The following is a 14,603-nucleotide window of genomic DNA, read 5'->3' on the forward strand; positions in this document are numbered from 1 at the left end:
ATTTTTAGCAAATACATACATTCAAGTGGAAATTTTTCTCACGAACCGTTAGATGTAGGAAAATTCTGAGTATGGCAGAAGAACTAGCAGCCAATTTTATGTAGGAACTGTATTCGCTTGACTCTCGGACCAAAATTGACGTCAATATAGCAGATTAACCAAATTCGATAAAAATCCAAGGGTACCCCCTTGGAACATTTTTTCCAAATTTTCCAAAAAAAAAATTTTGTTTATTGTTTCGGTACATGCACTTGGTCCAGCTTATTGCAAGCATGTGATTTTTTCTATTCGCTTAACCCCAGTTGCCGGAAAAGAGGTAAAATCGAATTAAAAAATCTACAGTTTTTTCAATTTTCCGGCAAAACGGTGCATAATTTCTGGCAACGTGTTTAAATTTTTTTAATCAGCAGGCCACCCTTAATCGAAATAATTAAAATTTAAAAAAAATATACACTTTTAATTTTCACGAAATTTTCAGCAAATACAGACATCCAAGTGGAAATTTTCCTCACGAACCGTTAGATGTAGGAAAATTCTGAGTATCGCAGAAGAACTAGCAGCCAATTTTATGTAGGAACTGTGTATTCGCTTGACTCTCGGACCAAAATTGACGCCAATATAGCCGAATAACCAAATTCGATAAAAATCCAAGGGTACCCCCTTGGAATATTTTTTTCAAATTTTCCAAAAAAAAAATTTTGTTTATTGTTTCGGTACATGCACTTGGTCCAGCTTATTGCAAGCATGTGATTTTTTCTGTTCGCTTAACCCCAGTTTGCCGGAAAAGAGAAAAACCGAATTAAAATATCTACAGTTTTTTCCATTTTCCGGCAAAACGGTGCATAATTTTTAGCCACATGTGTAGATTTTTTTAATTAGCAGGCCACCCTTAATCGAAATAATTCAAATTTTAAACGAAATATCCACTTTTAATTTTCACGAAATTTTCAGCAAATACAGACATCCAAGTGGAAATTTTTCTCACGAACCGTTAGATGTAGGAAAATTCTGAGTATGGCAGAAGAACTAGCAGCCAATTTTATGTAAGAACTGTGTATTCGCTCGACTCTCGGACCAAAATTGACGCCAATATAGCCGATTAACCAAATTCGATAAAAATCCAAGGGTACCCCTTGGAACATTTTTTCCAAATTTTCCAAAAAAAAAAGTTTTGTTTATTGTTTCGGTACATGCACTTGGTCCAGCTTATTGCAAGCATGTGATTTTTTCTGTTCGCTTAACCCCAGTTTGCCGGAAAAGGAGAAAAATCGAATTAAAATATTTACAGTTTTTTCCATTTTCCGGCAAAACGGTGCATAATTTTTAGCCACATGTGTAGATTTTTTTAATCAGCAGGCCACCCTTAATCGAAATAATTCAAATTTTAAACGAAATATACACTTTTAATTTTCACGAAATTTTTAGCAAATACATACATTCAAGTGGAAATTTTTCTCACGAACCGTTAGATGTAGGAAAATTCTGAGTATGGCAGACGAACTAGCAGCCAATTTTATGTAGGAACTGTATTCGCTTGACTCTCGGACCAAAATTGACGTCAATATAGCCGATTAACGAAATTTGATAAAAATCCAATAATCTACAGTTTTTTCGATTTTCCGGCCAAACGGTGCATAATTTCTGGCAACGTGTTGAGATTTTTTTAATCAGCAGGCCACCTTTAATCGAAATAATTAAAATTTAAAAAAAAATATACACTTTTAATTTTCACGAAATTTTCAGCAAATACAGACATCCAAGTGGAAATTTTTCTCACGAACCGTTAGATGTAGGAAAATTTTGAGTATGGCAGAAGAACTAGCAGCCAATTTTATGTAAGAACTGTGTATTCGCTTGACACTCGGACCAAAATTGACGCCAATATAGCCGATTAACCAAATTCGATAAAAATCCAAGGGTACCCCTTGGAACATTTTTTCCAAATTTTCCAAAAAAAAAAGTTTTGTTTATTGTTTCGGTACATGCACTTGGTCCAGCTTATTGCAAGCATGTGATTTTTTCTGTGCGCTTAACCTTAGTTTGCCGGAAAAGGAGAAAAATCGAATTAAAATATCTACAGTTTTTTCCATTTTCCGGCAAAACGGTGCATAATTTTTAGCCACATGTGTAGATTTTTTTAATCAGCAGGCCACCCTTAATCGAAATAATTCAAATTTTAAACGAAATATACACTTTTAATTTTCACGAAATTTTTAGCAAATACAGAGATTCAAGTGGAAATTTTTCTCACGAACCGTTAGATGTAGGAAAATTCTGAGTATGGCAGAAGAACGAGCGGCCAATTTTATGTAGGAAATGTTTATTGGCTTGACTCTCAGACCAAAATTGACGCCAATATAGCCGATTAACTAAATTCGATAAAAATCCAATAATCTACAGTTTTTTCGATTTTCCGGCCAAACAATGCATAATTTCTGGCAACGTGTTTAAATTTTTTTAATCAGCAGGCCACCCTTAATCGAAATAATTAAAGTTTTAAAAAATATATACACTTTTAATTTATACGAAATTTTCAGCAAATACAGACATACAAGTGGAAATTTTTCTCACGAACCGTAAGATGTAGGAAAATTCTGAGTAAGGCAGAAGAACGAGCGGCCAATTTTATGTAGACAATGTTCATTCGCTTGACTCTCGGACCAAAATTGACGCCAATATAGCCGATTAACGAAATTTGATAAAAATCCAATAATCTACAGTTTGTTCGATTTTCCGGCCAAACGGTGCATAATTTCTGGCAACGTGTTTAGATTTTTTTAATCAGCAGGCCACCATTAATCAAAATAATTAAAATTTAAAAAAATATATACACTTTTAATTTTCACGAAATTTTCAGCAAATACAGTCATCCAAGTGGAAATTTTTCTCACGAACCGTTAGATGTAGGAAAATTCTGAGTATGGCAGAAGAACGAGCGGCCAATTTTATGTAGGAAATGTTCATTCGCTTGACTCTCGGACCAAAATTGACGCCAATATAGCCGATTAACGAAATTTGATAAAAATCCAATAATCTACAGTTTTTTCGATTTTCCGGCCAAACGGTGCATAATTTCTGGCAACGTGTTTAGATTTTTTTAATCAGCAGGCCACCCTTAATCGAAATAATTAAAATTTAAAAAAAAAATATACACTTTTAATTTTTACGAAATTTTCAGCAAATACAGACATTCAAGTGGACATTTTTCTCACGAACCGTTAGATGTAGGAAAATTCTAAGTAAGGCAGAAGAACGAGCGGCCAATTTAATGTAGGAAATGTTCATTCGCTTGACTCTCAGACCAAAATTGACGTCAATATAGCCGATTAACGAAATTTGATAAAAATCCAATAATCTACAGTTTTTTCGATTTTCCGGCCAAACGGTGCATAATTTCTGGCAACGTGTTTAGATTTTTTTAATCAGCAGGCCACCTTTAATCGAAATAATTAAAATTTAAAAAAAAATATACACTTTTAATTTTCACGAAATTTTCAGCAAATACAGACATCCAAGTGGAAATTTTTCTCACGAACCGTTAGATGTAGGAAAATTCTGAGTATCGCAGAAGAACTAGCAGCCAATTTTATGTAGGAACTGTGTATTCGCTTGACTCTCGGACCAAAATTGACGCCAATATAGCCGATTAACCAAATTCGATAAAAATCCAAAGGTACCCCCTTGGAACATTTTTTTCAAATTTTCCAACAAAAAAAATTTTGTTTATTGTTTCGGTACATGCACTTGGTCCAGCTTATTGCAAGCATGTGATTTTTTCTATTCGCTTAACCCCAGTTTGCCGGAAAAGAGGTAAAATCGAATTAAAAAATCTACAGTTTTTTCAATTTTCCGGCAAAACGGTGCATAATTTCTGGCAACGTGTTTAGATTTTTTTAATCAGCAGGCCACCCTTAATCGAAATAATTAAAATTTAAAAAAAATATACACTTTTAATTTTCACGAAATTTTCAGCAAATACAGACATCCAAGTGGAAATTTTTCTCACGAACCGTTAGATGTAGGAAAATTCTGAGTATCGCAGAAGAACTAGCAGCCAATTTTATGTAGGAACTGTGTATTCGCTTGACTCTCGGACCAAAATTGACGCCAATATAGCCGATTAACCAAATTCGATAAAAATCCAAAGGTACCCCCTTGGAACATTTTTTTCAAATTTTCCAAAAAAAAAAAAAATTTGTTTATTGTTTCGGTACATGCACTTGGTCCAGCTTATTGCAAGCATGTGATTTTTTCTGTTCGCTTAACCCCAGTTTGCCGGAAAAGAGAAAAATCGAATTCAAAAATCTACAGTTTTTTCCATTTTCCGGCAAAACGGTGCATAATTTTCAGCCACATGTGTAGATTTTTTTAATTAGCAGGCCACCCTTAATCGAAATAATTCAAATTTTAAACGAAATATACACTTTTAATTTTCACGAAATTTTCAGCAAATACAGACATCCAAGTGGAAATTTTTCTTACGAACCGTTAGATGTAGGAAAATTCCGAGTATGGCACAAGAACGAGCGGCCAATTTAATGTGGGAAATGTTCATTCGCTTGACTCTCAGACCAAAATTGACGTCAATATAGCCGATTAACGAAATTTGATAAAAATCCAATAATCTACAGTTTTTTCGATTTTCCGGCCAAACGGTGCATAATTTCTGGCAACGTGTTTAGATTTTTTTAATCAGCAGGCCACCTTTAATCGAAATAATTAAAATTTAAAAAAAAATATACACTTTTAATTTTCACGAAATTTTCAGCAAATACAGACATCCAAGTGGAAATTTTTCTCACGAACCGTTAGATGTAGGAAAATTCTGAGAATCGCAGAAGAACTAGCAGCCAATTTTATGTAGGAACTGTGTATTCGCTTGACTCTCGGACCAAAATTGACGCCAATATAGCCGATTAACCAAATTCGATAAAAATCCAAAGGTACCCCCTTGGAACATTTTTTCAAATTTTCCAACAAAAAAAATTTTGTTTATTGTTTCGGTACATGCACTTGGTCCAGCTTATTGCAAGCATGTGATTTTTTCTATTCGCTTAACCCCAGTTTGCCGGAAAAGAGGTAAAATCGAATTAAAAAATCTACAGTTTTTTCAATTTTCCGGCAAAACGGTGCATAATTTCTGGCAACGTGTTTAGATTTTTTTAATCAGCAGGCCACCCTTAATCGAAATAATTAAAATTTAAAAAAAATATACACTTTTAATTTTCACGAAATTTTCAGCAAATACAGACATCCAAGTGGAAATTTTTCTCACGAACCGTTAGATGTAGGAAAATTCTGAGTATCGCAGAAGAACTAGCAGCCAATTTTATGTAGGAACTATGTATTCGCTTGACTCTCGGACCAAAATTGACGCCAATATAGCCGATTAACCAAATTCGATAAAAATCCAAAGGTACCCCCTTGGAACATTTTTTTCAAATTTTCCAAAAAAAAAAAAATTTGTTTATTGTTTCGGTACATGCACTTGGTCCAGCTTATTGCAAGCATGTGATTTTTTCTGTTCGCTTAACCCCAGTTTGCCGGAAAAGAGAAAAATCGAATTCAAAAATCTACAGTTTTTTCCATTTTCCGGCAAAACGGTGCATAATTTTCAGCCACATGTGTAGATTTTTTTAATTAGCAGGCCACCCTTAATCGAAATAATTCAAATTTTAAACGAAATATACACTTTTAATTTTCACGAAATTTTCAGCAAATACAGACATCCAAGTGGAAATTTTTCTTACGAACCGTTAGATGTAGGAAAATTCCGAGTATGGCACAAGAACGAGCGGCCAATTTAATGTGGGAAATGTTCATTCGCTTGACTCTCAGACCAAAATTGACGTCAATATAGCCGATTAACGAAATTTGATAAAAATCCAATAATCTACAGTTTTCTACATAAAATTGGCCGCCAATATAGCCGATTAACTAAATTCGATAAAAATCCAATAATCTACAGTTTTTTCGATTTTCCGGCCAAACAATGCATAATTTCTGGCAACGTGTTTAGATTTTTTTAATCAGCAGGCCACCCTTAATCGAAATAATTAAAGTTTTAAAAAATATATACACTTTTAATTTATACGAAATTTTCAGCAAATACAGACATCCAAGTGGAAATTTTTCTCACGAACCGTTAGATGTAGGAAAATTCTGAGTAAGGCAGAAGAACGAGCGGCCAATTTTATGTAGAAAATGTTCATTCGCTTGACTCTCGAGTAGGGAGGAAATAGCGTAGGAGCAGAGGAGCACGGAGCACCTGCATACACCTGTCCCTAATTTGCATACACCTGCCCTAATTTGCATACAGCTGTCCCTAATTTGCATACACCTGTCCCTAATTTGAATGTGCTCCCTAATTTGCATACACCTGTCCCTAATTTGAATGTGCTCCCTAATTTGCATACACCTGCCCTAATTTGAATGTGCTCCCTAATTTGCATACAGCTGTCCCTAATTTGAATGTGCTCCCTAATTTGCATACACCTGTCCCTAATTTGAATGTGCTCCCTAATTTGCATACAGCTGTCCCTAATTTGAATGTGCTCCCTAATTTGCATGCACCTGTCCATAATTTGCACACAGGTGCTGCTAATTTGCATACAGCTTTGCATGTGCTCGCTCATTTGCGTACCTTCTCCCACCCTAGATATGTGAACACATGTAAAGGGGTATAAGAAGTCTTGTATTGTGTGTGTTATTTAGTTTTTAACAATGAGTGGTAAAGTGCAGATGTCTAACGTGTTTTTAAGTGAACGTCGATTTTACTTAAACCCATCAAATACCAAATATGTGTCCATCTGTTTAGCCCACGAATTTAACTTTGAACCAAGTGTTCTTATCAGTGGATACAAACATGATTGTGTCTTATTCAGTCAAACCGATTGGATCAAATTTTTATCCCATAAAAATGTGATCGATAATTTTATGGCGGGAAATCACCAACAACCAATTAAAGATGGAGATTTTCTGCTAGAATTCATGCAGCTTCCATGCATGTTAGTTGTAAAAATTATCAAAGGTGATTCACAGATCATGTTGGGTGCTAATTCAATAACATCAATATGGAAAATACTACCGCTTCTTAATTACCATTTAGAAACCCTAAAGAAGGAAGAATTTACCAACTCCTTAGAAATATTAAAGCTGGGGGTGGATTCCAACAACCCGATTGAATCCGGGCTTAAGATTATGGAGCCCATTAAGAATATAAATAAGACGACTTATGGTATAGCTTTAGAGTTACTCTATAGATACCCTGGACTATTCAATGGTCAAATTTAACGAAAATGTTCGTATTCACTACGTTGAAGCCAATTGTCCATGCAGAACCAGATACTGGGAATTCATGGTTGCTGACAGAATGAGGTTCCGACGTAGGATAGATGAAACTGCTAAAATTATTAATCCTGTACTAGATATTATAAGACATAGAAATAAAATACAATCATAAAAAGTTTTTTTATTTGTTTCACTAATATTAGGACAAATTTTGATAAGGAACTTTGTAATATATAGAACAAAAATAAAAAACAATTTTAAAAAATATATTTTAATTTATTACATTGTTTTAATTTATTACATTATTTTTGTTAATCCAAGAATTATGAGAACTATTCATTCCCATCCATTTTACATATACCTTGTTGCCTTTCCTCCTCAACACCTTCTCCACTAAATAAATATCAGGAAACCGGGTTTTTTGTAATTCTTCACTGTAAAAAGCACCTTAAATTTCTTCTTTTCGTGAATCTTCCAACAAATAAGTTACTGGATTGGTTTGCTTAACTTTTCTTATTCTAAAAATCTCATTTGTCCAGTTGGGCAAATAACCCTTAGTAAACAAACTCCTATGTTTTGAAATTCGGACGTAATCACCAACTTTTAATTTATGTTTCCTGGGATCAATGGTTTTAAGGTAATTATAGGCAGTTATATTCCCAGCATTTTTTTCATTGACTTGGCTAGGTGCGAAACCTGTAGTTAAATGTTTAGTATTATTGTATTTTTTTACAATATCAGAAAGATTGGTTACCCATTTATAAGACCCTTGTAAACTAAACTGCTTCCACAACATTGATTTTATGGTTCTTATTACTCTTTCCGCGATACTTGCCTTTAGATTGGAAAATGTACTATAGTGGTTAATATTGTGTGATTTCATAAGAGAGTTAAAATTGGAATTGTAAAATTCAGTTCCCAAATCTGTTTGAAGGTTTTTTGGAAATGTTTTCATTTGATTCAAAATTTTTTCCATTGCTTTTGTTATCTCAATTCCCGTTTTTCGTTTAACAGGTTCTGCCCACACAAATTTGCTAAATGCATTTATAACAACAAGAATATATTGGTATCCCTTATTCACTTTGGCATAAGGAATCATTACGGCTAAATCTGCTTGAACCAAATCATTTAACCCTTTTATGATTACATGTCTTCTTCTATAATTTTTTCTCGCTGGTCTATGTATCTCTTCAATTACTTGACTTTTAGACATTTTTTTCTAAAGGACATTGGATAGTTATATGCACCAATACGTTGGGATGAGTGCCTAATTGAAATGAAATCTTATCACCTTTCTGAAAAGTTTTACCTATTAATTCATGGTATTTATACTGTACAGAATTTAATATTACTGGAGCGTCAAATGCATAATGTTGTATGCTCTCTATTTTTCCATTTACGGAGAAGACATAAGCTGTTCCACCATTTTCAAGAACGTAGTATTCTTTATTCAAATTTAATTTTTTTTCTCCTCTTAGTGTTAAAACGATTTTACTGTAAAATGTAGAAGCGTCGCAAACAAAATATAGTTTACTCGGTCTTGATAAATTTTTACATGATTTTAAAAAATGGTTACCAAATTTACTTACAGGCATTTTGATAATTATATCTACACTTTCGTGTTTATATATCTTTTTCTAAAGGACACTGGAGAATAAAGTCTACAATTATTAAAGGTAAATTAGTTAACTTGAATTGAATTGTATCTCCCTTTTTTATTTGAACACCAACCAATTCATTCAATTTATATGTTTTAGAATTAATTTTAACAAACCCATCGAAATAAAGTACTTTCAAAACGGATTCAATTTTACAACTAAACGGAAATGGAAAAGTGGTCTCCATGTTTTCCAAAATATAATAATTTTTATTAATTTTTAAATTTTCATGTCCTCTTATACGATAAAAACATTTGCTAAAAAAAGTTTCTGGATTAGCTGTAAAATATAAGGGTACCGAAATGTCATCACTACAAGTTTTTGACTCGGATAAAAAGTGAGTTCCGAAACGATTTATTGGCATTATTGTATTATTCCACCTTCTCGAAGTTCTTCAATTATAGATATAATTTCATTCACGTGTCCGTCGTTTCCCGCAGCTTGTGATGCGATTAATAACCTTAATCTATCTATTATTTCATTAAAATTATCAAAGTATTTATACTCTAATGGCTTCCCACTATATTTTCTGAAAAGTGCACCACCCCTTTTTTTATAATGTTTAGCTAAATTTCGGGTAACAGGTCCCTGCGCTAAATTTCCAGGAAGTGAACTTAAACGAACTCTAGATGGTTGTGGTCTCGTTTCCAAAGCTGGTTTAATAATAAAATTATATTTATCCTTTATTTTTGACGGAATACTTTTTATAGGTAAGTCAGGATTATTGTTTCTATATATCGCATTTGTTCTACGTAAAATATCAATATATTCATTAACATCTGTTTTTTTAAACGATACTGGATTCGTTTTAAATAAAAGCTCGTAGAGCCCTGGAGTTCCCTTGTATCTTATATTATTGATAATAAGATCCGCGCCATCAAAATCAATTAGAGAATTTCCAATAGAAAATTTTTCAGTTTCCAAATCATGGTAAACTCCTAAATCATGGTCAAAATTACCTTTTGTGTCTTCAATGTTAGCTTTAATATATTTCTTTGGTAAAGGTGATGTATAATTCTCATAAAATTGATTCATTATATCTGGATTTGTAATCATTTGATTAAATTCTCTAAGCGTATCCTCAAAATACCGATTAATATCCTCATCCGTGGTATTAGTTTGTCCTTCTGACTCAAAAGTTTCTTCTGGTTGTCTTTCCCTTGGAATAATAGATTCATCACCAAAGTTGGTAGGTGTTTTTGATCCCCCAGGAAGTACACTCGTATTTGGAGAAGAAAATGCTAAGCGATAATTGGATTTTCGCATTTTGTAGTCTTTTGGTGTACTCAACTTGATTGGTTTATCAAACGAATATTGTGGTTCTTGTTTAATAGACGGAACAGTTTCCAGTTTATGTAAAAGTTCATTAAGTGGTTGTGTAATAGGTTTATAATTTTTTTCTAAAGCAGATTGAGACTGAGCTATGTCATGTTTTAAACTACGATACTTCTTCTTCAACGCTTGTCGTGATAAAAGCAGTTTTCGCGTAACTTTAGGATCCATTGTGTACTAGGAATGTTAGTTTAAAGCCTTATATACCTATCGAACCCATACCGATATCGACCCATTGATTTGGGAGAGTCTTTATCAATGACAAGAAATCCATATCTGTCTTTCCAACATAATGAGCACAAATCTTTAAATTGTTGGAAAGTCATGTCTATATTAACGTGATCGTCAAAAATATGTTTTAAATTTGTAAAGTCTTGTTGGAAAACTACAAGTAAATTAGAATTATCTCTAATTAATTGTTTTGGAATAGCACTGTATGTTTGACATAAATAAAAGCAATCTATATTTTTATGTCTCCCATAACAAAAATACCTTTGTACAATTTTTTGATCACACGATGGAATATCATCAAAAATAACTATTGAATTTTCTTTAATATCATCAGGAGATGGTACATTATTGGGATCATTATATCCTTCAAAGCCAATTTCTTTTATTGGCTCAACCAAGTTTCGCAAATATACATACTTTGGTTGATACAACGACTTGGAATATAAATATATATTCTCAAATCTTAGACCATTTGGATGCTCAATTAAAGACAATAATACATTCGTCTTGCCACAACCACTTGGTCCAACAACTAAAAACCTTCTGTTGCCACCAAAAAGATAACCATGTTTTACATGTTGTTCCTCTGTAACCTCATCATGGTTAGAAATAGGAAGAGAGAGTTTCTGCTTTTCAATCTTCATTAATAAAATGTTTTTAAAACTTTGGGGTATATATAGCCCATCTACTATATATATAAGTGAGACACCATGAAAAAAAAGATTCAAGGGCATATAAAAAGAAAAGGGCGTGGATTATTAAACAAAATTATAAATAAGCTTCCATTAGAACTCCATCTTCCAGGATATTCATATTGTGGACCAGGAACCCGTTTACAACAAAGATTAGAGCGGGGAGATAAGGGAATTAATAAACTAGACGAGGCTTGTAAACACCACGATATTGCATACTCTACAAGTACTGATTTATCAACCAGACACAAGGCGGATCAGATTTTAGAAAACAAAGCTTGGGATATTGTAAAATCTAAAGACACACCGTTTGGACAGAAGGCAGCTGCTTGGTTTGTTACAACAGCTATGAAAGGAAAACGTAAGTTGGGAATGGGTCTAAGACGCAAAAAAGGTGGTTCTCTTCGTAAAAGAATAAATAAGAAAAAAAGGATCATTAAAACACCAAAGAAAGGTGGATTCCTTCCCCTACTTCTCCCACTAATCGGTGCTTTATCTGCTGTTGGGGGCCTTGGTACTACTATTTACAAGACCATTGGAGATGCGAAAGCTAATCGAATTAGTCTTGAAGAACAAAAACGCCATAATCTAGCCATGGAACAGAAAGGCAAAGGATTATATCTAAGACCTTATAAGGGCTATGGATTATACTTGAAGCCTTATTCAAAAAACTAAATCTTCCTCATCATGCTTTAACAAGTACTGATATAATAAAGCATGGTAAAGCTCTTCCTTTGTTTAGAGGTGTGTATATGAGAAATAATATGCCAAAAAAAATTCATAAAAACGAGTGTGGTGTTATAAATTTAGATTCTAATCGAGGAGTCGGAACCCACTGGGTAGCTTATGCAAAATCTAAGTCTAACGTAATTTACTTTGATTCTTATGGAGACTTACCCCCTCCAAAAAGCGTAATAAAGTATTTTTTAAGTAATGGCGATGTAAAAATATATTACAATTATGATAAAATCCAAAACGACTCATACAGGTGTGGTCATTACTCCTTAGATTTTCTATACAACTACTATAAATAGCAAACATTGATTGTTTACGTTTTAAAACAATGTCTTTCAACTTTACGCTTACTGGGAACGCTTCAAATCTGAGTTATAGTTTTAATCCTCCGATTTACCTTGAAGATGAATTCGATTACGAAATTGGGGTAACTAGTTTTTATAGTTTTAATAGTATTCCAAATATCGATGAAAACAATAACATTTTTCTCTGGAATATACGAAATGTTACTTATACCTATAAATTACCAAAGGGGTCTTATGAATTAGATGATATTACAAAACTTATAAAAGAAAACATGAAAAAGAGAGATAGTGATGCGACTATAGAAATTACTCCACAGTTATCATCCTCCAAAGTTATAATTAATAGTAATAGAGAAATTTCATTTCTTCCCGCGAATTCTATTGGGAAATTATTTGGATTTAAATCAGGGCTACTAGCAGCAAACCAGATACATATCTCAGACAACCCAGTGGAGATTTGGGGTGCAAACGCATTATGTATTGACTGTAACATAGCATCAGGATCCTATTTAACTGGAAATCCAGTTCACATTATCCATCAGTTCTTCCCAACCGTACCAACTGGGTATAAAATAGTTGAGGTACCCCAAAATATTTTGTATTATCCAGTGAGTATTAAAACAATCTCTAACCTTACAGTAAAAATTATCAACCAAGCAGGTAAACTTGTTGACTTTGGAGGGGAGGAGGTTACTGTAAATCTACATCTTAGAAAACGTATATAATGGTTTTAGTTTTTTCTCGCGAACCAAAAACATATATAAAGAGATTACCTTCTACAAAAATAACTCCATCTCTACCAAAATCATATAAAAGGAGATTACCTTTTAAACAAATAACTCCATCTAATCGTCGCTTTCTTCAATCGTTAGGATTTAAAGTCTTGGTATAATGGAAATTCTTCACGTTACTGGTCAACCTTTTAATGATAACACTATTGAAGATTATCAGTTCCACACTTATCAACCATACATTCCTGGAAAATTGGGATACAATGATGAAATCCGTATTTCAGTACAAGATTTGGATAGTTTGACGTTTCCAGCAAATAGTTTCCTCTATATTGAGGGCAAATTAGCCACACATGACAATAAAACACCAACCAAAATAAAATTTATTAATAATAGTATAGCTTACTTGTTTCGTGAACTACGTTTTGAATTAAATGGGGTAATAATTGACTCAGTACGTGATGTAGGATTAGTATCAAGTATTAAAAACTATCTTAGCCTTAACGAAAATCAAAGCTTGCTATTGGAAAATGCTGGTTGGTTTCCAAAAATGAGTAGAATGGAAAATAATAGTGAAGTCCCTAAAAACAATGTTTTGGTAGATTCAAATGGAAACTTTAATGTGTGTATACCTTTAAGACTATTATCCGGATTCTTTGAAGATTTTAGGAAAATTATTATGAACATGAAACAAGAATTGATACTTATTCGATCAAATGATGATATTGATGCAGTAGTAAGCGAAGATGAGACTGAGCGTCCAAAAATTGACATTACTAAATTATATTGGGAGGTACCACATGTAACTCCTAGTATTCGAGAACAGTTGCGACTAAACAAAATTTCACATACAAACCAAGAACTACCTATTAAATTTTGAAGTTGGCAAATGATTGAATATCCAGCCCTAAATAACTCTACACGTCACACATGGTCAGTGCGGACTAGTACCAAAATAAAAACTCCACGACACATTGTTGTTGCTTTTCAAATAACAGAAAATCAAAATTAACAAAAGATATGAGTAAATTTGATCATTGCACTTTAAAGAATATTAAAGTGTTTTTAAATTCTGAGAGGTATCCCTATAATGATCTTCAACTAGATTTTAAGACTAATAGGTTTGCCAAACTATATGAAATGTTTGCCAATTTCCAGGAGAGTTATTATCACATGACCTTAAACCAACCCATATTTAATCCAATTGACTTTAAAACAATTGCTCCACTTATACACATTGACTGCTCTCGTCAAAAAGAAGTAATTCAATCTGGATCTGTTGTGCTTCGTATAGAATTTGAGACAGATGAACCAACAACCTCTGATATCTCAGCCTATTGTCTAATACTTCACGAGAAAGAATTCACATATAACCCTCTAACAAAAATTGTGAAACAATTGTAAAATATTTATATTATACAAAACAGGTGAATGCAAATTAGGGAGCACCTGTATGCAAATTAATGAGCACCTAAAAATTAGGGAGTTTATTTTAAATAGGGAGCAGCTGTATGCAAAGAGCAGGTACAGGTGTTGTAAAATTGTATCTAATGAGAGACTTCCCGTATGAGGACTGTATAAGGCTCAGGTGCTAATTATGGCAATATATGCGAAACTCTCACATGCGCA

The 14,603-nt window shown here is 33.1% G+C and overlaps 1 protein-coding gene across 1 annotated transcript; it reads left to right on the forward strand.

Annotated features, from left to right (window-relative positions):
• Window positions 1-13,134: 13,134 nt before the first annotated feature.
• Window positions 13,135-13,854, forward strand: LOC140433651 (uncharacterized). The gene has a single exon (XM_072521631.1). The coding sequence runs from the start codon at window positions 13,135-13,137 to the stop codon at window positions 13,852-13,854; it is 720 nt and encodes a 239-aa protein (XP_072377732.1).
• The last annotated feature ends 749 nt before the right edge of the window (window positions 13,855-14,603 follow it).

Source organism: Diabrotica undecimpunctata, chromosome 2 (genome assembly GCF_040954645.1).
Source record: "Diabrotica undecimpunctata isolate CICGRU chromosome 2, icDiaUnde3, whole genome shotgun sequence".
NCBI lineage: Eukaryota > Metazoa > Arthropoda > Insecta > Coleoptera > Chrysomelidae > Diabrotica > Diabrotica undecimpunctata.